Source organism: Meleagris gallopavo, chromosome 12 (genome assembly GCF_905368555.1).
Source record: "Meleagris gallopavo chromosome 12, MGAL_WU_HG_1.1, whole genome shotgun sequence".
NCBI classification, from domain to species: domain Eukaryota; kingdom Metazoa; phylum Chordata; class Aves; order Galliformes; family Phasianidae; genus Meleagris; species Meleagris gallopavo.
This window is the reverse complement of record NC_139415.1, coordinates 3,518,578-3,539,539: the sequence shown is the minus strand read 5'-3', so window position 1 is coordinate 3,539,539 and position 20,962 is coordinate 3,518,578. Positions and strand designations below refer to the sequence as shown.

The 20,962-nt window shown below is 44.6% G+C and overlaps 2 protein-coding genes across 19 annotated transcripts in view; one reads left to right on the top strand and one right to left on the bottom strand.

Moving 5' to 3' along the window:
- Nucleotides 1–5,704, bottom strand: part of LOC116217086 (uncharacterized) — a 15,081-nt gene extending 9,377 nt beyond the window's left edge. For 2 of the 3 annotated variants that reach the window (XR_014885926.1, XM_085234052.1), the window contains exon 1: nt 5,066–5,704. Coding sequence is in view for 1 of the 3 variants with exons in the window: in XM_085234052.1 (XP_085090178.1) it covers nt 5,066–5,704 (639 nt within the window). In the remaining 2 variants the exon portion in view is untranslated. Of the gene's footprint in view, nt 1–1,998; nt 2,118–5,065 lie in introns of those variants that run through there. The other variant, XR_014885927.1, reaches the window with a different exon arrangement.
- Nucleotides 2,220–20,962, top strand: TPM1 (tropomyosin 1). 16 transcript variants are annotated; one of them, XM_085234041.1, is made up of 9 exons: nt 2,220–2,504; nt 3,462–3,587; nt 9,491–9,624; nt 10,873–10,990; nt 11,111–11,181; nt 11,428–11,503; nt 12,593–12,655; nt 12,929–12,998; nt 20,030–20,962. In XM_085234041.1, the coding sequence occupies exons 1-9, from the start codon at nt 2,391–2,393 to the stop codon at nt 20,110–20,112; spliced, it is 855 nt and encodes a 284-aa protein (XP_085090167.1). In that variant the 5' UTR covers nt 2,220–2,390; the 3' UTR covers nt 20,113–20,962. The 16 variants fall into 16 exon arrangements, with proteins under 16 accessions (XP_085090167.1, XP_085090160.1, XP_085090161.1 ...); XM_085234034.1 differs by lacking the exons at nt 11,428–11,503; nt 20,030–20,962 and adding exons at nt 11,990–12,065; nt 15,675–15,952 and having other exon boundaries at nt 2,221–2,504; XM_085234035.1 differs by lacking the exons at nt 3,462–3,587; nt 20,030–20,962 and adding exons at nt 3,147–3,272; nt 15,675–15,952 and having other exon boundaries at nt 2,221–2,504.

Genomic DNA, 20,962 nt, shown 5'->3' with positions numbered 1-20,962 from the left:
TGCAGAGTTGTCTTTGACTTAAACCAAGCTTATTTTTGGACATTTTCATGCATATGGGGCCTCGGGATTTGGTTTTGCTGTTGTGGTGGTGGCATCTTCCAGGCCGTATCATTTTCTTTTTCTATCACTTTCCTCTTCCCCATATCATACTTTCTCATGTATTCCAGAGGTTCCCATGTCATCATTAACATTCTTGTAGAAAAATGGCTCTGCACAGGAATTCTTTAAGAGCCTATCAGCACCACTCCCAAATGAGCCAGACAGGACACTGTTTGTTTAATTTCACAACATGTGCTTACCCAAAGGCAAAGGGCTGCCTCACTGGATTCCCAGCCACAATACACTTCTAAAGGAATTTTTTGTGGCAGTGGAGGTAAGTTCTCCTCAACTCCGGACAAAACATTGATGTATTTAAGAATATAATCAAGTTGTTGAACAGAATATAACTAAATGCCTTTTAAATATTCAAAGCACTTTAAAGGGCCCTTGCATTATAACTGGCCATACAGTAAAAGCAAGATAAGCAACAAGAGCAAAACTATGCTTAAGAATTTGCTGCAAATAAGTCTGCAGGCTTTGTCAGTACTCTGGCGTTTTTACTCTTACATTCACTCTTTACATTTACAGCCTGTGCTGTTTGTATGTAGGCAGGTTTAGCCAGTATTTTTTTTTTTTAAAGCAATAAGGACTAATGAATAAGGATTGTGTGGAAAAGTGGGAATTTCACCCTCCAGAAAGGTCTTTCTTGCTATTTTTACATCATTTCTGTTACTTTGCTATTACTCTGATGAGTCTGTTTTTTAGGGAATACAGGAAGAAACCATCTTAGGGATGGGAATAGGAAAGCTTCTCTTCTGCCAGCAGCATTAACATCACACACGTCCCGGAGACTGGCTGTAAGCTCGTATGAACGCTGTGCGGTTCAGGGGCTGCAGCCACACTCAGGCCGTTCTCAGGGGCAGAGGAAGATGACCTGCGCTCAGAACCCAGGGGGCTCTGCTATCCGGTCGCTCGGAGCCGAAGCTCTGCGCCGTAACTCTGTGGGCTGTGCAGGAGCCGCCCCACGGCCTGCTTTGCCGACCGCTGCCCCTATTTGCCCTGCAGTCCTGCAAGCCACAAGCCCTCATGCCGCGGTGACATCGGTTCAGCAGAGCCGATGACGGCACTAGGGAGGAATTTTCTGGTGCAAGTTGTGAGCTCAGACAAAGAGGCTGCTTAATTTTCTCTTTGTGCAATCAAATCCTCGGGGCTCGTGCACGTCCGTGTGCTTCCTGCGCTGTGTAAAGGAGCGTGCGTGGTGCTGGCGGAGCGTGTTGCGTCTTGCTCGGTGTGCTAAGGAGGCAGACATCTGCCACAAGCGAAAATCGGTTTCTACTTAATTACGTGGTTTGTTAATTGTTCTCCAGGTTGCTCGTCTTTCTTCGCTGCCTCAGTTTCTCGCTGGCGTCGCAGGCGGAGGGTGCGAGGCACGGTGGCAGCCGGTCCGTGCGCCGGCTTTCCCCGGGCTTCGCGGCTCCGGGGGCAGCTGAGCCCCGCTCCCCTCCCTTTAACCCGACTGCGGTCCAGTAGAGGAGCGTGGTCGGCCCGGGAAGCGCTTGCGGCCTCAGAGCCGTGCCGTGCCACTGTCCCGGGCTGGCATTACCACGGCGGTCCTGGTGCCCGGGCTGCCGGCAGCTCTCGCTCGCCGTGCTGTCCTCCCGTGCCCCGGGGCGCGGTGAAGGACTCGGAGCGCGCTTGCCGTGACCCGTTGTCGCCCCGCGCCCCTTCTGCTTTTTAACAACCATTTCCACGGGTTCGTGCGGCTCCGGCACGGTGCTGCTGCCAGCCACCCCGGCATCGCAGCCGCTCTGAGCGGCCCCCACGGCTCTCTGCTCCCGTTCCCCGCCCCGAGTCTCTGCCCTTCCCCCTTTTTTTATTTATTTTTTCCTCCCAGGAGTAGCAGCGAAATGCCCCGTCTTGCCCGCTTAGAACCAGGAACGAACCTCTCCCCCGCCTTACCTCGCCCGTCACATCCCATATATAGGCATATCCACGGTCAAAAGGCGGGCGGCAGCGAATGGGAGAGCCGAGCCGCCGAAAAAAGCCGAGGGCGAGCGAAGCGAGGGAAAGGGGTAGGGACAAACGGAGGAGGGAGGGGAAAAAAAAAAAAAAAAACCCTTTCCAAAAAAGTATTGGATGTCCTGAGGAATGCAGTCAGCCCCCTGGGAAAGGCCATATCAGTGAGGCGCTCCCCGCCCGCCGCCCGCACTCCGCCGGCGCCCGTCCCGCACTCGTTGGCCCCAGCGCTCCCCGGGGCCGCGGCTCGGATTCGTATCGGGGCTCTGCCGCCGCTTTCCCTGCTCTGATTTCGGCTGTACTTCGCGCGGGACGCGCCCTAACCCACCGCCGCCATGGATGCCATCAAGAAAAAGATGCAGATGCTGAAACTGGACAAGGAGAATGCCTTGGACAGAGCCGAGCAAGCCGAAGCGGACAAGAAGGCAGCGGAGGAGAGGAGCAAGCAGGTCTGCACCGAGAGACCGGGTGTTACTGGTGCCGGGGCACATGCCTTTCCAGGCGATCTCTTTCTCTAACCTTTTTTTAACGTACCTTATTGTATCCTTCCCCACCTCCCCTTCCATTGCCCGAAGGACCGATTGAACTACTGAAACTCCCCTAAACAGTTTCGTTCTGACGCCGTGTGGCTGGAGGCTCCCGGGGCCGGGCAGGAGACGTGTCCCTGCTCCATCCTGCTGGGGAGGGGTCCTGGCACAGCAGCGTGGCCTCCGTGCCTTTGTCACAGGGGCATGGCTGAGGGACACTGCTTCGAGCAGCTGTTAGCTCTGGACAGACATGCTGTGATTTGGCAAAGGACTTAAAGCTGAGTTTGTGCCCCCCTTCCCCAGCACTATCCAGCAGACTTGTCCAGTTCTAGCTGCTCCCCCTCTTTCCAGATATGTGTCCCATTTTCCTGGTCTGCTCCAAGCCGCCCCAACAGCACACATGGAGTTTTGTTAGTTTGGGGGTCGGAGGCATGATGGTTGTGAGTTTCTTGGAGATCCCAGAGAAGGCCAGAGGAAAGGAGAGAGATTTAAAGATGACCTTCCCCCTTTTCAGTGCCCAGGGAGAAATGTATCTGTGCATTGTATTTCCTCTTGTGCACCTAGTTAGAGGATGACATTGTGCAATTGGAAAAGCAATTGCGTGTGACGGAGGATTCGAGGGACCAAGTGCTGGAAGAGCTGCACAAGTCTGAGGACAGCCTCCTCTCCGCAGAGGAGAATGCTGCCAAGGTATCGTGCCCTTACTGTAAGCACAGAGAATCTAACTGTCTCTCCTTCTTTCTCTCTCTCTGTCTCTCTGTCCGTCCGTTCTTTTCTGTCTCTTCTGCACTCGCACTTCTCCCTTTGCACGATCACATTGCCTGCTGCACCTTTTCCTGCCTGCCCTCCCCTCTCCACCACCTTCCGCCCGTGTCACAGCTGGAGGACGAGCTGGTGGCTCTGCAAAAGAAGCTGAAGGGCACTGAGGATGAGCTGGACAAATACTCCGAGTCCCTTAAAGATGCACAGGAAAAGTTGGAACTGGCTGACAAAAAGGCCACAGATGTAAGTTACCCCTGTCCCTTCCACCACCCCCTTCATACAAGGAACAGGCACCTCCACTGCACAGGACAGCCAGGACTCCCACCAGGCAGTGCTCTGCGGCTGTGCTGGGCTCAGGCTCCTGGCACCTCCTGGGCAGGGAGGTGGGAGACACAGCACTGCCTCCTTGCATGAGATTTGCACATTGTCCGAGGCATTGATTGGGTTTCTGCTCACTCAACACATGCTTTTTGTGTGTACTTGCTGTTGTTCCATTTGCTGTGGATTGTCAGTTGAGATGATGGGGAAAAATAGCTTGGGTTGGAACAGTATTGCTGTGATAGTCGATGAGACAGAATCAGAGAGCTAACAGGCCTGGGAGAGGGACAGCTGGGACATCCTGTACATCCCACAGATGCAGAATAAGGGCTGCTGGTTGTTTCTGCAGGAGAGTTGTAGGCATACATGCATTAGTGCTGGTGCTAGTTGGGCTCAGTCACTCATCCCACAGATAAAGTCTCTGCTTCTAGTTTTTATTCTTGGAAAAATTGAAGATGATTTCACACCTCAAAGAAAAGTTCAGTCTTGTGTGAGAGAAAATTGGAAGATGATACTTGCTGGGTTTGCAGTTCAGAGGACAGGGATCTTGGGAGCAGGCTGGGGGATATATATAGCTCAGCACTTTATATGGTAATAGTGCAAGAGCCTGTGTCCCTCCCAGGCCTCAGCCCACCCACCTGTCCGCCCCCTGACACACATCTAATTAATGTAACTCACGCATGGAGCAATGCAAATTTCCTGTTCCTGCAGATAAGGCCCAGGGCAGCGTGGCTCCTACAGTCCAACCCAGTTCTCTCCAAATACATCTCGGGTCTGAATTACAGGACGTGGTGAAATCGCAGCGCTTCCAAAGCCACGACCGTCCTTTTCCTATAGCACAGCTTTCAGAATCGGCCTCAAAGCTAAGGAGTTGTCACAGAGCAAAGTGGAGGAAGGATACTTTTAGAAAGGGAAATGTTACTAAAGCCAACTTGGCATCAAAGACAACGTGCTTTTATCTTGCTTTACTTTTTAAAAGAGCAAACTATAAAGCGAAGCAATTAAGTTGTGTAGTTTTGAGAGAGACCTCAATAATAAGCGCACATAGGGATGAGAGAGAGGTTCTGTGTGTAATGTGGATCAGATGTCTGTCTTCTGAGCGAGGCCGCACGGAGGAGAGGCACTTCCTAGCAGGGCCCTTATTGGGCTCGTTCAAAGGAACCGCATACAGATCCAGGGGAGATATTCCTTATAAGGAAAAGTATGCAGACTATTTGGGAATCGCCGGGGATGAAGGCGAGAGCAGTGCTACCAGATTCCCTGCCTGAAAAGCACGATCCCCCCGACCAATCCCAGCGCTGTTTCCCTTTGCTGGAGAGCAGCGTTTGGGAGCTCGTTGGGACGGGTGTTGGGTGCAGTCACCCCGGGGTGGAGAAGCTGGCTTGAGAGAACGCTGTACTTACTGGTGTGCGTGGAATGTCAGGCTGCCGTGCTTTTGGGCCACGTGAAGTGTCTTGGGGCACTGCATGACCCGGTGTTTGCTCGACTCGTTCGGATAGTTCCGAGCCCCAGGAAAAGGGCAGAGCAGGGCAGGGAGCGCCGCTGCCGAGGCGGAGCAACCTCACACGGGATGAGGGAGCAGCACCGCCCGACTCACCTCGGCAGCGCGGGGCACGTCCTTCCGCCCCGCGTTCAGCCCCGCTCCTCACGTCCCGGGAACTCGCCCGGGCGAAGGACGGCGGCCGGCCGGCCGCTCGGCATCGCTTTACGCCGCTCGGCCGGTGCGGTGCGGGGCTACGGCGGGGAGCGGGGCGGCCGCCAGAGGGCGCTACAGCCCCCGCGCCCACCTGGCGGCCCGGCCCCGCCGCCGAGCCTCTCCCCGCCGGCCCCGGCCTCGCCCGGCGCCCGCCCCACCCCGGCGCGGAGCGGCGCGCTGCCCCGCCGCCTCCCAGCGCCGCTCCCCTCCCGCTCGTTGTCGCCGGCCCCGCCCCGGTGTGCGGCGCGGCGCGGAGGACTTCCGGGGCCGGGGCGGAGGGAGGGAGGCGGCGCAGGCCGGCGGCGAGGCGCGGAGCGGGTCGGAGCCGATCGGACGGCGCGGGCATGGCGGCGATGAGCTCGCTCGAGGCCGTGCGGAGGAAGATCCGCAGCCTGCAAGAGCAGGCGGACGCCGCGGAGGAGCGGGCGGGCAGGCTGCAGCGGGAGGTGGACCAGGAGCGGGCCCTGCGGGAGGAGGTAGGGCCCCGGGCGTCTCAGGGCCGCGGGCAGCCGCTCCCCGGCACGGCGGTACCTGCGAGCGGCGGCCGCGGCACGGCGGGCGGAGCTGGGCTCAGCTCAGCCCGAGGGCCCGGCCGGGCTGCGGGGCAGCGGTGTGCGCAGCTTTGGGCAGGGCAGGCAGGTGTAGGCAGCGCAGATCGGTGTGGATGCGGCTGTGGGTGCCCGATGCGGCACGAAGCCGATAGCGCTGACCTTGGGGCATGGTGGCGGCTGGAGTTCTTTTTTTCTGTAAAATGTAGAGTGCTCTTTGTGACCGTATCTTCGGAGTTTGCGGGGAACTCATGCCAAATAACTCGTTTGTTATTCGTGTTCTGGGCAGCGAGCTTAAAAAAGCAGTGTCTGGTGTTGGTGAGCGTTCAGAGCTGCTCGAGCAGAGGAGCACCGTATGTGACTCCTGACCCGTGCAGCTGTGAAGCAGACCCACAAGGCAGTGCACGTAGCCTTTGTAATGTTGTTTGAGTGAGAGATCGCATCGCAAGGCATCGCTCCACATCGTGGGGCAGATCTGGAAAGTGGGTCCCCACAGGCAGAGGACTGCTGGTGAGAGTCCAGCGGAGGGGCACAAAGATGATGGGGGCTTGGAGCATCTGCATTATGAGGAAAGGCTGAGAGATCTGGGGCTGTTCAGTACGGAGAGAAGGGTGAGGGGAGATTTGATCAGTACTTAACAGTGTCTGTTGGGTGGGAGTCAAGTGGATGGGGCTGGGCTCTTTGGTGGTGCCCAGCAACAGGACGAGGCAGTGGGCATAAACTCCAACACAGGAAGTTCCATATGAACGTGAGGAAAAACTTCTTTACTGTGAGGGTGACAGAGCACTGGAACAGCCCAGAGAGGTGGGGAAGTCATCTCTGCAGACATTCAAAACCTACCTGGATGTTTTCCTGTGCAGCCTACTGTAGGGAACCTGCTTTTGCAGAGGGTTGGATGGGGAGATCCACAGAGGGTCCTTCTGACCCCTACAGTTCTGTGATTTCGTGATTAACCTGTAAGGGTTTCTGTCTTAAAGAAAGCTGGATTTGTTTTCTAAACTACTTTCTGTGAGTGAAGAATGCCTTCAGCAACATACATAGTTCTAAACTAGGTTAGCTGCTGTGTCCCTGCCATGGGAGTGCTGATGACACCTTTGGGTGCAGAAGGCACAGTGCCGGAGGGAATCCCACTTGCCTGTGAAGTCTTACCATGAGAGCCTGACTGTGGGGTGAGGCTTAGCATCCTTAAGGGTAGTGTCAGTCTGTTGCCTGCAGCAGGTTTACGTGGATTGTACGGAATTCTGCACAGTATGTTTGTGTGGCACAAAGTTTTTGTTTGGAGAGGATCAGCACTTTAGTGAACAAATGCAGAAAAATGAACTCATGGATACATACTGACCTGTGCTTCTTTCTTACTGCCAGGTTGTTTTTTTTTTTTTACTGTCACAGCTGTATTTCTGCATGACTGAGGGAGGCTGTGAGAACATGGAGCGAGCAAGCTGAGGTGTGAACCTGACCCTTCCCTTAGTGCAGTGCTGTATGTGTATGGCATGTGACTGGCTAGTGCTGTTGCTGGGTTTTTTTAATTTTATTTCTTCCTGCGCAAGGTACAGATATGCAAACAATGCAAAAGCTGAAACTGCAGCCAAAGCATATCACAGTTCACAACTTGTGGTTGTTAAACCAGATCGATGAAGTATGGGGTCTGTGAGCAGCAGCCGTTGCCTTTACAAAAAGTCACTGTGGTTGTGTCTCACCAGGCTGTGGCTGTCTTGCTAATACGATTTTCCTTCTTCAACTGTATGATTAGCTGGAAAACAGTCTTTCTTACAGCAGTAGCAATTAACAGGGAATTGTAACATGCCCATGTCATCGCTCATTGTAAAAATATGTGGTGTCTGAGTGCTGTGTCAAAAATGCAGTAGGTTATATTTGCTGTGGGAGTGCCCCTAATGTCACTGGGGTTCTTTCCTTCCTTGCCATATAAGGAAGAAGTCCTGCTCCGCGGAAGGGTGAGTGGGGCCATATAAGGTTGGTTGGTGAAACCCACAGCACATTACTGGTGGTGGAGCAGGAAGTAAAAACTCGAACTTTAGTCACCCAGTGTTTCTAAGCATATTCTGTGTGCTTATCGTGATGAGAAGTCTTGACATGATAATAATTAACTTGTACTATTACAGATTTCCCAAGGGTAACGTTAATGAAAGGACATTTCTACCACCACCCCTGCTGCTTTGTTTCTCTAAAGGTTCAAATTCTTACTATTCAAAGCCTGAAACCTGCAGGTTTGGAATGCCATTGCTTGATTACATGGCTAGGTGAAGATTTAATTTGGGGGCTGATATGGAAGCGTAAGAATGTAGTCTCCTCCACTCCTGGCTTAGTGTGCTCACTCCCAGCACCCATGAATGTTCAGATACTTATATTTGCTTCCCAGATGTTGCTGTTACTGCTAGCAACTCCAATGGCAGTGTTACTGCTCTCTGAGGTTGTTTTGCTTTTGTAGTGCCTAAGTTGTTCTTACTGGTGTTGGGCACAACAGAATTCTGGTAGTAGCCAGCTGTATCTGAGTACCTCAGCAGCAATAAAACAAGCAAATATCAACAGTTCCTTAAACATTTTAGAAAAGAAAAGCATCAAACTGATACTTTTGTGGGATAGATTTCCCTGTTTTTTGTTGTTTTTTAATTCCCCCCCTGCTGGAAATTCAGATTTGCACATCCTCACATATAGCAAGATCATTTTCAGTACTAATTCAAAATAACTATTATTCCTGGTAGTATTAACTATTTAGATTAATAGTTAATTTATGGCTTTTGTTCTTTCTTTAGAATGAAATAACATTTAATAACAGAATGATTAGGGAAAGGCTGGTATTCTGCGACTTAAGAAGTGTAGGTTTGAAAATGTTAGAAGTAAAGGCTTGTAATAAGAGGTAGACACGTTGTGAGTGTTACTGTATGAAGGAATAAGCAGATATGTTGTGCAGGAGAGATGGATCTGGGGGAGTTCTGAGGTTGGCAGCACAGAGGAGGATGAAATGTTTTAAGCAATTGTTGCTAACAGGACCCTTCCAAGATGTAACTTCTGCTGGTACCCTGTTAGCTACTGAGTATCTTGCCTATAAACAAAACTCACATTTGTGAGTGTTGAGGTGCCTAAATGCTCTTAGGCTATCCCTGTAGGAGCTGTCTCATTGCAGATGCTGATGTAAGTATGTTTTTGCACTCCTACTTTGAGCTCTTTTTATGGAACTTGAGGTAACATTATAAGTATTTATTATCTAAATATGGCAAAAGTAATGGATTTGAGGTAATATGTAAGGGTTGTGATAGTTTCTGCTGATTTCCTAGGAAAGAAGAAAGGATGTAAGGATTGGTTTGTGTCTGCTAATAAGATAACATATTTAGGGACTGTGCTAGAGCAGGACTAGGACGACTATGTATAAGTTGCACATTTCTTAATCTGCTTAATAAAAAAGAAACATTGTAAAGATATGCACATCTCTGTCTATGGACTTTTAGTGAATGAAGACAGAAGCCATTGAAGTGCCATTAAATAGCACTACTAGGTACATGGGGTAATCCTCTGCAGAGGGTCATGCGTGCATTGTTATGATCTAACCTCTGTTCTTCTGTGCTTAGGCTGAGAGTGAAGTAGCTTCCCTGAACAGACGCATCCAGCTGGTTGAGGAAGAGTTGGATCGGGCTCAGGAGCGCTTGGCTACTGCCCTGCAGAAGCTGGAAGAGGCTGAGAAGGCTGCAGATGAGAGTGAAAGGTGGGTGGGGTTACTTTTGAAAGTGATTAGCTGGATTGTCTGTATGACAAAGGTGGTAATTGCTAGGGTGTGGGTTAGGGAAATAAATTAAACCACTCCTATGTCCCTCTGCATATGTCATGCACTCTGCCTTTGGACTTCAGTCACACAGTCTTCAGTCACAGCTTGTCTAGAGGGATGTCCAGAATACACACACAGGCTTAAATACTTGTTCGTGTCTCAGCTGTAAAGATAAGATAGAGTGGGCTAGAGCTTTTGTTATATCATACTGCTTCCTGGGAAAATTGTTGGACCCAGTCCAGACCTCTGTATTTGAATGACAAGTGACAGAGTTGATGTGTACTCATGCTGTTGAGTGATTCTTAATTGTACTGTGGTTAGAAAATGTTACATGGAGAACCAGTGCTAGAAAAGGCTTTGGTTCTCCTGCTGTTAAGATTTGTGCTTGAAGGTGAACAAAGGAGAGAGATCACATAAATTCCTTTAGGTTTAGGCTGGAATTTCCAGACGCATTTAGGAACTCAAGATTTGTTGGATTTAAAAGATATCTTCTACTAATGCAAATAATATTTTATGTAACTTTCATAGTACTTTATATTGGGTAAGAATCCAAAGTATTCTGCATATCTGTTTCTACCTCGCAGACAGTGTGAAGAGAATTTGAGTCAAATCTGTGTGGAAGGAGGGGGCAATTCACTGTACTTCTTATCATGGAGGAGTTTAAATTTTGCTTGCTCAGAGTGCAGAGAGCTTTGGGTCAGTGCTTTAGGACTCTGACGTGAGAAAACTCATGGGAATTTGTTTTCTCATAAACATATCTGTTAGTCCTGCAGGAGTTGGAGTATGCTATCTCACGGTGAATGTTAGAAATACAGGTGTCTTCAGTCATATTATTGGGTCTTTAGAAGCAAGACCATTTATTTATCTTTCTACAAGAACAGTTTTCCAGGAATTTAAAAGAAAAAAGGATAGTCAAGTGGTTGAGTTTCTGGGCAGAGTTGAATTATGGCAAGAGTTAAAACAAATTAACTTCTCTTTCTTTGTAAGTCATGCTGCTTTTCCTTTAAACTTCTGAGGTGTAAATACACAGGATTAGATGGTGGGTGTGAAGAATCAAGTGCCTGATGTGCTTCATTCATTGTAATACATCTGCCTGAAAGACACACTCCAGTCAGTGGTAGAACTGAAAATTAACTGGCAAGCTCTGAACTTTTTATTTACTGGGTTGGGGTTTTTTCATTCTTTCAGAGGAATGAAGGTCATTGAAAATAGAGCCCAGAAGGATGAAGAGAAGATGGAAATCCAAGAGATCCAGCTTAAAGAAGCTAAGCACATTGCTGAAGAGGCCGACCGCAAGTATGAAGAGGTCAGTTTTGGGGCACAGGGAGCAGCTTAGAGTACTTTATCCACACTTTGGATTCTAGGGTCAGATGGTGTTGGCTGCAATAAAATGATATCCATGATTGTTGTTTGCCTGTGTCTGTAGGTGGCTCGTAAGCTTGTGATCATTGAGGGTGACCTGGAGCGGGCTGAGGAACGTGCTGAACTATCGGAAAGGTAAGTGTGCAATTGTCCCTGAGATCCTGTGAGGTGCTACAAGACAGAAACTGTAACAGCATGGAAACATTGGCAGTACACTGTGTGTTCAGCTCAAGGCTATGTTTGCTCTTCAATGGTTGAAATAAATGGTCAACACTGAAGTAAATGTGTTTGTATGTGTGCGCGTGTGTTTTGTCACTGCATGCTGTACCTGCACACTGATTTTGTGAATGGCTTTTGTGCATTTCATGTGTTCACTAACAGCCAAGTCCGACAGCTGGAAGAACAGTTAAGAATAATGGATCAATCCTTGAAAGCATTAATGGCTGCAGAGGATAAGGTACTGATACTAATAAACAGTTTTTAGGTTTAACTGCAACCCGAGTCTTTCAGCTTCCATAGCCAGTTAGCTCACTCAGTAGCAAATAAATCCTCACTATGCTCTCTACTCCTTGCATCTTGCTTTGGTTGTTTTCTTTGGTCTCTTTTTTGTTAATTCATTTTTTACCTTTAAAACTGGTCTCCTATGCAGCCAAAAAGAAGCTGAACTGTCTTATTTGTAAAAGCTTTGTAAATATTTCTGTGTAAGCCAAGGACTGTAAATAACTTACGTCTGGCCATTGTTGAAATGCACACTTAAAATGGAATTTGGCATCGTAAACAGTCGCTTTCAGTCTGTGATGGATTCAGCTGCTTTTAAGGCCGTTCTTTTGCTCTGTAGTTGTTTCATTTTTCTCTATCTTTTCCCCCCTTTTTTTCCTTCTGTTTCTTTTGCTTGACTGAATCTTCCATCCACCCCTTTCCTGCCTTCCTTCCGAAATAACAGCAAATGTGCTGAGCTTGAAGAGGAGTTGAAAACTGTGACCAACAACCTGAAGTCGCTGGAGGCTCAGGCTGAGAAGGTAGGCTAGAGACTTACATGAGAACGTGTTCCTTATGCTGTCCCCTGGATTGGCCTTTTGGTTTGTTATGTTTTTTAATATGCTGATCACTTTTCAGCATTTCAGCAAGGCCATTTGTTAGTAGAAGCATTTGGACTTACAGTCAAATATGAATTAAGTAGTTATCAGAACCTGGTTCCACATAAATTGGTATTATTTGAATAAATCTTCTGTTAAGTAGCCTATAAGAGTTAAATATTATTTATATAATATGGCACTTACGTGCTAACATTTAATTTCTCCAAATACTATTCCTCTTCAAAACTGTAATGCTAAATTCTGCTCATTTTCCACTGTGTAGTGCTAGAATACAATTCCAGGGAAATTCTGCTTTTGTAATAAGTTGTGTGCAATCACAGTCTGATAAGTGGAATTAATCTAGTTAGGCCCATATTACTCCCTTTTATACAGTTGATCTATTAGAAGAGTGGTGTTTTATATATATAGAATACCTGGTCTAATAGCAGTGGTTTTCTTTCTAATTACAGTACTCACAGAAAGAAGACAAATATGAAGAGGAGATTAAAGTTCTAACTGACAAACTGAAGGAGGTAAAATTTGTACTGGGAGATCTGTTGTACATAACAGCTCTATGTTGATTCTTTTAATATAAAAAACACTTGAATTCTTTAAGGATGAACATATCCCTTTGGGAACAGTTAATTATTGAATATCTCATAAAAAGGAGCATCATCTTAATGTTTTATTTTAAATCTACTTCTTCTCATCGTTTTTTTTTTTTTTTTCCTTTGAATTGTTGCTTCTCTATTTGTAACTAGCATGTGTGTATTTCCTACAATTGTTTGTATTGATCTTGACTTCAGGCTGAGACCCGTGCTGAATTTGCTGAGAGGTCAGTAACCAAGCTGGAGAAGAGCATTGATGATCTAGAAGGTATGGATCTTTGTTTTCTGTGCTTACTAAAGAGATACAGGTCTTCTATTCTCCTGGTTTTATTCACTACCCAACTCCTACTCACCTAAACTGTCCAGATTACATAAATGGGTCTACTTAAAAAGTAAAAAAGGTAAAACGATTTCCCATTCAAATACATTGATAACTTAAACGTTTCTGGTGAAATGTTTTGCTCTCGCCTGTTCCTTTTTCTCTGGTCTTTTCCAGACTCTTCATTTTTTTGCTTTACACGCTTCTGCTTGGAAGTATATAAATACATAGGGTAAATTATGAGATAAATAGTATCATGTTACCAAAAAGCTGGTAAAGAACTGTGTTAGTTTTCTAATAGTTAAAATGTAGCAAGCTGACTTAATTTATTGTTCTGATAAGGGCAGGGCAGAACAACAGTTACTGGTTTTTTAGTAAAGCTAATAGATTGTATACTTATTGAGAAGGACACCTCATTTACAGACATGGAGTTTGTTTTAAAGTTTTGATAGATCTTTCAGAACTGCAGCTGAATGTGCTTTCTCCTTCCAGAGAAAATAATTCAGCAGTTTGGTAATTAAAGTTTATATGGAGCTTACTACTTCAATGTGTTCTATCAAATCTAGGATTTTATGTAGTTTGATTACCTTGGCATGGCAGGCTTACACATAAAGAGTATGAAGTATAGCTAGGTAGCAGGTGGGAAATGTATGGTTACTGTTTCAGGAAGCAGAGAAGAAAGCTAAGTACTTAAAACAGTTAGCATCTTCCTTGAGCCCTGTTTTCAGCTCTCCTATCCACGGTACTCACTTTTGCAATTCCTGTGTGCCTTTCTGATGAGCATTAAAACAAATTTCCAGGACAAGGAAACAGATTTTCCTTCCCTTCTATGCTTTGTTTTACCAAAATCACAGGTTGTCCACTGGCAGTGCTGTTTAATGAACTTATCACAGAAAACTATTTACTGTTGTTTTTTTATTCTTTCCTAATTTTGTATTTTGTTTTTTTTGTTGTCCTGTCTGCCTCAACGCTTCTTTCTGTGCATTCCTACCCTTTCCTGCTGCTTTTGGATGGTATCCCACACCACTGCCCTCTCATTCCATCCCATGATCACACTCCCATTTTCTTGTGCACCTCTACCTTCCCTTGGGGACTGTAGATGAGCTTTATGCTCAGAAACTGAAGTACAAAGCCATCAGCGAGGAGCTGGACCATGCTCTCAACGATATGACTTCCATGTAAATGTCTTTCCAGCTTGTGCCTGTGCCTGCTTCTCTGCCCTCATTGATTGTGTGGTTCTGGCTTTGTGAAATTATACTCCCTTGTAGTGGGAGATGCATTATTTAGTGAGATTAGATGTACAAAATACCATGAACCATTTATTTACTGTGGCTGAGTGTGGGTGGGTGTCGTGCCAAGCCTGGTAAATACTCATGGTGATTTTGTAAGCTAATCGATGAGCTCATGTGTGTTTTATCAGTGTGCATCAGTGATTCTTATATCCTGTGGTTGCCATTTGTTTGTAGCTCTGTATTTATCCTTCTAGTTGACCTCTGTTCAAGTATTTTTTACCATCATTTTGAATTTGCCAGTCGTTATCTCAACACATGCTGCACTCAGAGGGTGTTCTTTTGCCTTCACGGTTTTATTCTGCCAAAGCTTTTACAGAAGTTTCAGAGGGACTTAGAATTAGCTCTGTTAATAAGAGTAGATTGTGTTGATCTTAAATTTCCTGAACTGCTTGAATTGAATTCCACTGCAGTTGAATTTTCTACTGCTACCACTAAATTACAAGTAAGGACATCTTGTGATTTAGACCCAGAAAGGTGACAAGCGTAGTGCTGGTTGTTCGTATGTATCTTGTGGAGGGCAATAGTAATTAATTAGTAAATCCCAGAGTTGTGATAATACCAGCTTTAGCTAGGGGAGAAAGGGTTTGAGGTGGGGAAAAAAAAACAGAAAGTGATCATTTGCAAGGAGTGTGAGTAATCCACGTGGTGTTTGATATATACCATCTTTTCCCACATTGACATAAAACTCTGAGCAGAGGTCAGCTATGCTAAATCCCCCTTCCCATGCTCATCCCTTTCATTTGCATGAGCCCCATGCAGCTGGCATGGGAAAGAAGAGATGTGGCTTTCTCAAATGCCTGTGAGGTGTGACATTCAGTTCCAGTGTTTCTTTTGGAAGCTGGCACTTTCAGCAGTACTGCAGCTTTGCTCAGAGCTAAAAATGTGTTTTGCATGCATCCATATTTTAACTATTTTTTTCCTTTTTTTTCCTTTCTAATCCCTGCATTTCTTTATTACTGCCCTCCCACTCTTCAGCAACTTTTTATGTACCAACACATCTGTATTTGCTCAGCTTTTTGAACAAATGGTTTTTTTTCCCCCTCCTTTGTAACAGAGGTTACAACTTGTTTTTGGTGGCTTTGTTGTTTTTTTTTGTTTTGTTTTGTTTTGCTTTTCATTTGGGATATTTGCTGATGGAAAACAAGCTTTAAAATGTAGTCCTCCTCTGGTACATGAGGAAATTGCTATAGCATTCCAATCCCAGCATGGTGTGGCATTTCACTAGTAGTCATCCTGGCATGCTGGATTCTGCTGTGCTGTTATTGCTTTTTTTGGACTTCTTACTGCACTTTTTTTTATTTCCTACCTTATCTCACTTTTTCTTTTTATGCAGATAATTTTCTTTGCTTCACTTCTCCAAAGACATCTTCATCGGGTTGGATAAAACATCTTTCCAAGCTTTTGGATGTTTCATGGTTCACTGTCCTGTCTTCTAGCTTACTTGGCTCTATCTTTCTAGCACCTGTTTCAGAATATGCTCTTTGTGCTCTATTGTACAGAAACTCTACATCTCTAAATGTAAAATAAACATCCCAGCTGTATTCCTTTGGCTATCCCCTTGCCTTTTATTTATTCAAATAGCTATTTTAGTTATTAATAAAAAAATAAAAAGTTGTGTGGTTTTTTTTTTTTTTTTGCTTTTTGCCATCAGAGATTTCATTTTTGTTCATGTTTCACTTTTCTTTTTTTTCCCAGAAATGCTTTTGCCTTAATGTTGACAATGCAAAGGCAGTGCTAGCAGTGAGAATGCCCATTCTTGGTATTTGGGGTTAATGCTGACCTGTTGTGCTCTCTCCCTTTCTCAAACTGTGATGCAGTTAAAATGACAAATATAGTGGGAATTTTTTCAGTTGTTATTGTTGGGCCAATATCTGCAGAGACACTGCTGCCTTGGGGTCACTTGGTCGTGGGAGCATGTCTGAGAGAGCACTTAAGGCCTTGACTTTTCTCTTTACATCTTCTCCTAGCTCTGATGATTCAGACTTTCTGCTTTTAAGTAAATGTATTTGTTCAGTGAGTTAAATCAAAGATTTAAAGGGTCAATATCAAAAGCTCCAGAATGTTCTGCAGAAAGAAGTGTTCCCCTCTTTCACACCTGGATTCCTCTGCAAAGATTTTGCTTGCTTGCTTTTTTTTTTTCATTATGCTTCTCTTGAGCAGCAGGGTGTGATCTAAGGTTGCACAGAGACTACTGTAGCTTTCCACTCTTGTGCTTAGCCTAGATTTATGAGCTTAGACTTCTCATTTATGAAAAATGTTTCAGAATTGGACTAGGAAACTTTTCACGATTAATGTAATAATTAGATGGATCAGATGCAGTGTCAAACACCGATTTCAGATTTGAAAGCTCAGACATTTGATCACTCATCACTTATCAGCTCAGCCAGTGTATGTTACACTACAGCAAGCCCAGCCTCTGATTCTGTAGTTTGTTTTACTGTGTCCACGGTGGTTTTTTATCTCAACTCCTTTCAATACTCATTTCTTAAGAAGTAAGTAAAGTAAAATCCAGAGTAGAAGCTTAGTAATAATAAAAAAGGTGGAAATTTCATGATTGTTCTTCATACTTTAAATCTTCCCACCAAACAAACGTACACAATCAGCTGTCTTCATTGTAGGAGTGATGGATTGCTAGACAGGGTATTAGAAACAGGCAATACAGCACATTTATCCAGATAGCTGCACACACAGTTCATAGCTGGCCCATCTGCACTGATGTTGGCTGTTCTGGTTTTTCAGTGTAGCATATTTCAGCACCATCGGACCTAAACTGTGCATAACTTCATACATCCCGCGAGGGCTGGCTGTGTGCAGCAAGTGGTGTGTGTGTCTTGTTGACACAAGTGCAGGGTAGGCTCTGGCACTTCATTTGCCTGGACTGCATGGTGTACAGGGGTAGTTCTGCTGAGGCTGAGCTCCAGGGGATCTATGCCAGTTGTCAGACACCTCGCTCTGCCTGAGGTGGCTCCGTGCAGAGACCTTTGGCTCTTCCTCCAAGTAAGATAGTTGTGGCCTAGCCACAGGTGTGTGAGTAGTTAAAAGCTTACAGTACTCTCAGAAAATGCTTCCCACACTTGACCTGAGACTTTTAGTCTCATTTTGGATGTTGTGAAATACTGGAAGTTTCTGCCTCACATCAAGAGAGTAATTCTCTGTGATGAAGGTAAGCATCAAGTTCTTGATTGAAATTCTGTTGTCATGTTTAAATAACAACTAAATACATTGTGCCAAACAAAATAGAGTTTAAGTTATTTATGAGGTCTCTGATTTTTTACATGTATGTCTTAGTGTCTAATGTTATCCTCATAAGAGAGACAGAAATCCAGATGTCCAAGAATAGGAATGTGAACTGTGTCCTGCTCCCACTGAGCTGGCTGTGGGGAGAAGTGAGCTGTTGTCACTCGGTGCAGGCAGGCTCTGCAGAGCAGCTCACTGTGCATGCTGTGCTGTAGCTGTGAGCTGCTGTGACCAGACTCTGTGGGGAAGATGATTTCTGTGAAAGCTGCTAGGAAGCTTATGGAAAAGAACCAGTCATTTCCTGTAGAAATCTAGGATCAAGAAGTTAGAAGTGCAGTTTGAATCTAAACTGTTGAGATCAATACTAACAATTTGAGGAAAAATAGTCAAAACTTCTCACAAAGCTTGCTTTCATTCTGCAGAATGCTAACTAAAATTCACTGTCACAACATTACTGTGGGTGTTCTTTCTGTCTATAAAAGTGAACCATCCTGTTCATTTTCACCGAGTGTTTTGGAGTTGATTTTTTTTTATGAGGTACCACTTGACAGTTTAAAGATACTGGAGTGTGTTTATAGCAATAATAACCGTATGTTTCACTACCAGAAGTAACATTTCAGTTGTTAAATTCCATAGTAGAAGTATAATGAGAATGAAACCTAAGGGCAGTTCATGCTATCAGCATCTCTCCTGCCATTAGTTAGATTGATTATGACACTGTTGCTTTCTACCAGCTGTCAGATGAGGTTCCACCACATCTTGAATTATTCACAAAGAGAATTGGCACTCATAAAACCAATCTGCCATGCATTGTTTGTAGAGATTAAAGGAGGACATCGTTCTTCTAGGAATGTAGCCATAGCTCTTCTATTCACACTTGCTTGTTGCACAGCTGTTCTCTGTAGAGGAGAGGTAGCCAGTCCATTGCCAGCTGCAATAGCCATTCCTTGGGGTGGCTATTTAATTACTAAGATTCTAGAAGCAAAGGTAAAATGTTTCTGTTACTGATCTGTCTGTGGTGTGACCAGTTTCTTTATTAACTTATCTGTTTTCTCTGTCTAATCTGTCTTCATTCTGCCTCTTTTTTCCTTCTAACCTGCTTGCTGCCTGTACAGACCAACTCTACCAGCAACTTGAGCAAAACAGTCGCCTAACTAATGAACTAAAGCTGGCATTGAATGAGGATTAAAGTAGTGTGACTATGTTGTTAACTTATTTTAAAACTGCTTCTTCCAAAAGTTCCTCGAGAATGAATCAGTAAATGTAGAAATGAGCAAGAAACATAGAAACTGACTTTTCAGGCCATTGATTACATGGTATATTGACGGATTAAATTCTAATTTTGTCTTGGAAAAATAGACTGTTCCTTCTGATGAGGCTTTTGTTTATCTGTATGCACAGCTAAACTAGAGGAGCAGTTTGCTCTTAATGTGACTGGGCAGTAATAACTTCTTTCTACTTCAGTAAACACTCAGAGGACTTAACGAGCAGTATTAAAAAAAAAAAAAAAGAGCTTTGCTTGTGCAGAGACCCACCTTTTTGTTGGTGTCAGAATTATCCCTGAGAGCTTTACTGGAAAGTAGGTGAGAGGAAAGTGTTCAGGATTCCTATTCCAAAAACAGCACAGAATTTACTTACAGCTGTTTTGCTGTCTGGACACTTCAGTGCGTTAATTTTGGATTACTATGGATTGGGCAAAAACAAAAGCCATTGACAAAAAGAGGGGAAAAAAAAAAAAAAAAAAAAAAAAACATGCTAGGAATGCAAGCTCCACCTGAAAATTACCTGGTCAGTTGTTCAAAGGTATGCCTGCATTAGTGTGAAGTCACTGTTACTGGATTCTGGTAGGATGCAATTCTATAGCATTGTGCTTATTTATTGTATCATGTAAGTGTGTTGAATGATAGTCCTATAAAAATGTGCATGCAACATAAAGCTACTAACTTTTTATTTTTTTAAGCTGTAGAAGAAATACATTTATTAAAAATCACTTGACTAGAAGAAGATTGGTTTTATTTCTTGTTTGTTCTTTTGAAGTTCTGAATTACACTGAATTTCAAGTATGGATCTCCAAAGAACCTAATTATTTTCTTCTTGCCCTACTTAAAAACAAAGCAAAAACCTAAAACAAACAAACAAAACCTCTGTTCCTTGTCCTGCATTCTTGCATCAAAGAGCTTCCAGAACATACAAGAATCTCATCTGTTCGCAGTGCATTTTCTTAACAGATGCACCTGCAAACAGTTCTAAAGCTGTATTGCTTGCTGTTTGCTCTCTTAATTTGAAATTCTTTCTAGATGTATTCTCCGAGGGTATCAGTATTTATGATCATGCATATTTCTCACCTTCTGAGCCTTTAATTAGAAATGATCACTGCATGCCTTCATGTTCTGAGAATCAGTGCCTCTGAAGAACTGCTATTCATGTTTTGATTTTCTGATCCCACAACAGAGAAAGTGGCGCATGCCAAAGAAGAAAACCTTAATATGCATCAGATGCTGGATCAAACTTTACTGGAGTTAAACAACATGTGAAAACCTTCTTAGCAGCAACCACATTGTTATTATTTTTACACCTGCTTGCCGTGAAGCCCCATAAACATGTCTTTATTTTAGTTTCGCCACAGTCACAAGAACATCAGCTCAATTATCAGGCAGGGGTCAGGGAAACACCAAAAAGGGCAAGCTGTATGCGGGTTAAGCTATTTCATTATGGTTTAAATGTGCCATTTCCCAACAAAATGTTACCTACACTTTGTAGAGAGTTCAGTGATTGGAGTGCTTAGTTTTTGGGAGAATCCTGGCTGTGTCAGATAGCGTCCCACCTCAAGTGCCAACCACAATTTTTAACAAGAATGATGCATCTTCAAAAAAGATCCAGTGTAAAGGGTGCTATTTGGATCAAAAAGCTCTACTGGGGGCTTTTATTTGATACCTGACAAGTCAGGATTTGTTGAGCACAGTAATTTATTTTTATCAGCATTTTACTGATCTGTGAGGATTTGGACTTTGTGCCTTCTATTTCAGTAGCACAAAGGATATGTCGTCAACATAGTAAAACAAAGGCTTATGAAGGTTTTAAATTGTAAACTTGCGACTCGTTACATAAGTGTAGGTCAACATTTCAGCTTGAGTATTCCTTCAATTGTATTTTTCATGTTCAAATGAAAGATTCAATAAATTCAGGAGAAAACACAAATTTGGAAGAGATTGTTTAAAATGTATTTTATTTGTGTGGAGCTTGGGGAGGGGGTGGAACTTACAAATCGATATTCGCCTCACTTTATTTTTCACACTTTCTTTTGAGCAGTTTTAAAAGTATACCTGTATGTAAACATTGTATAATGATATGGAATAAAATGCACATTTTAGGACATTTTTTAAA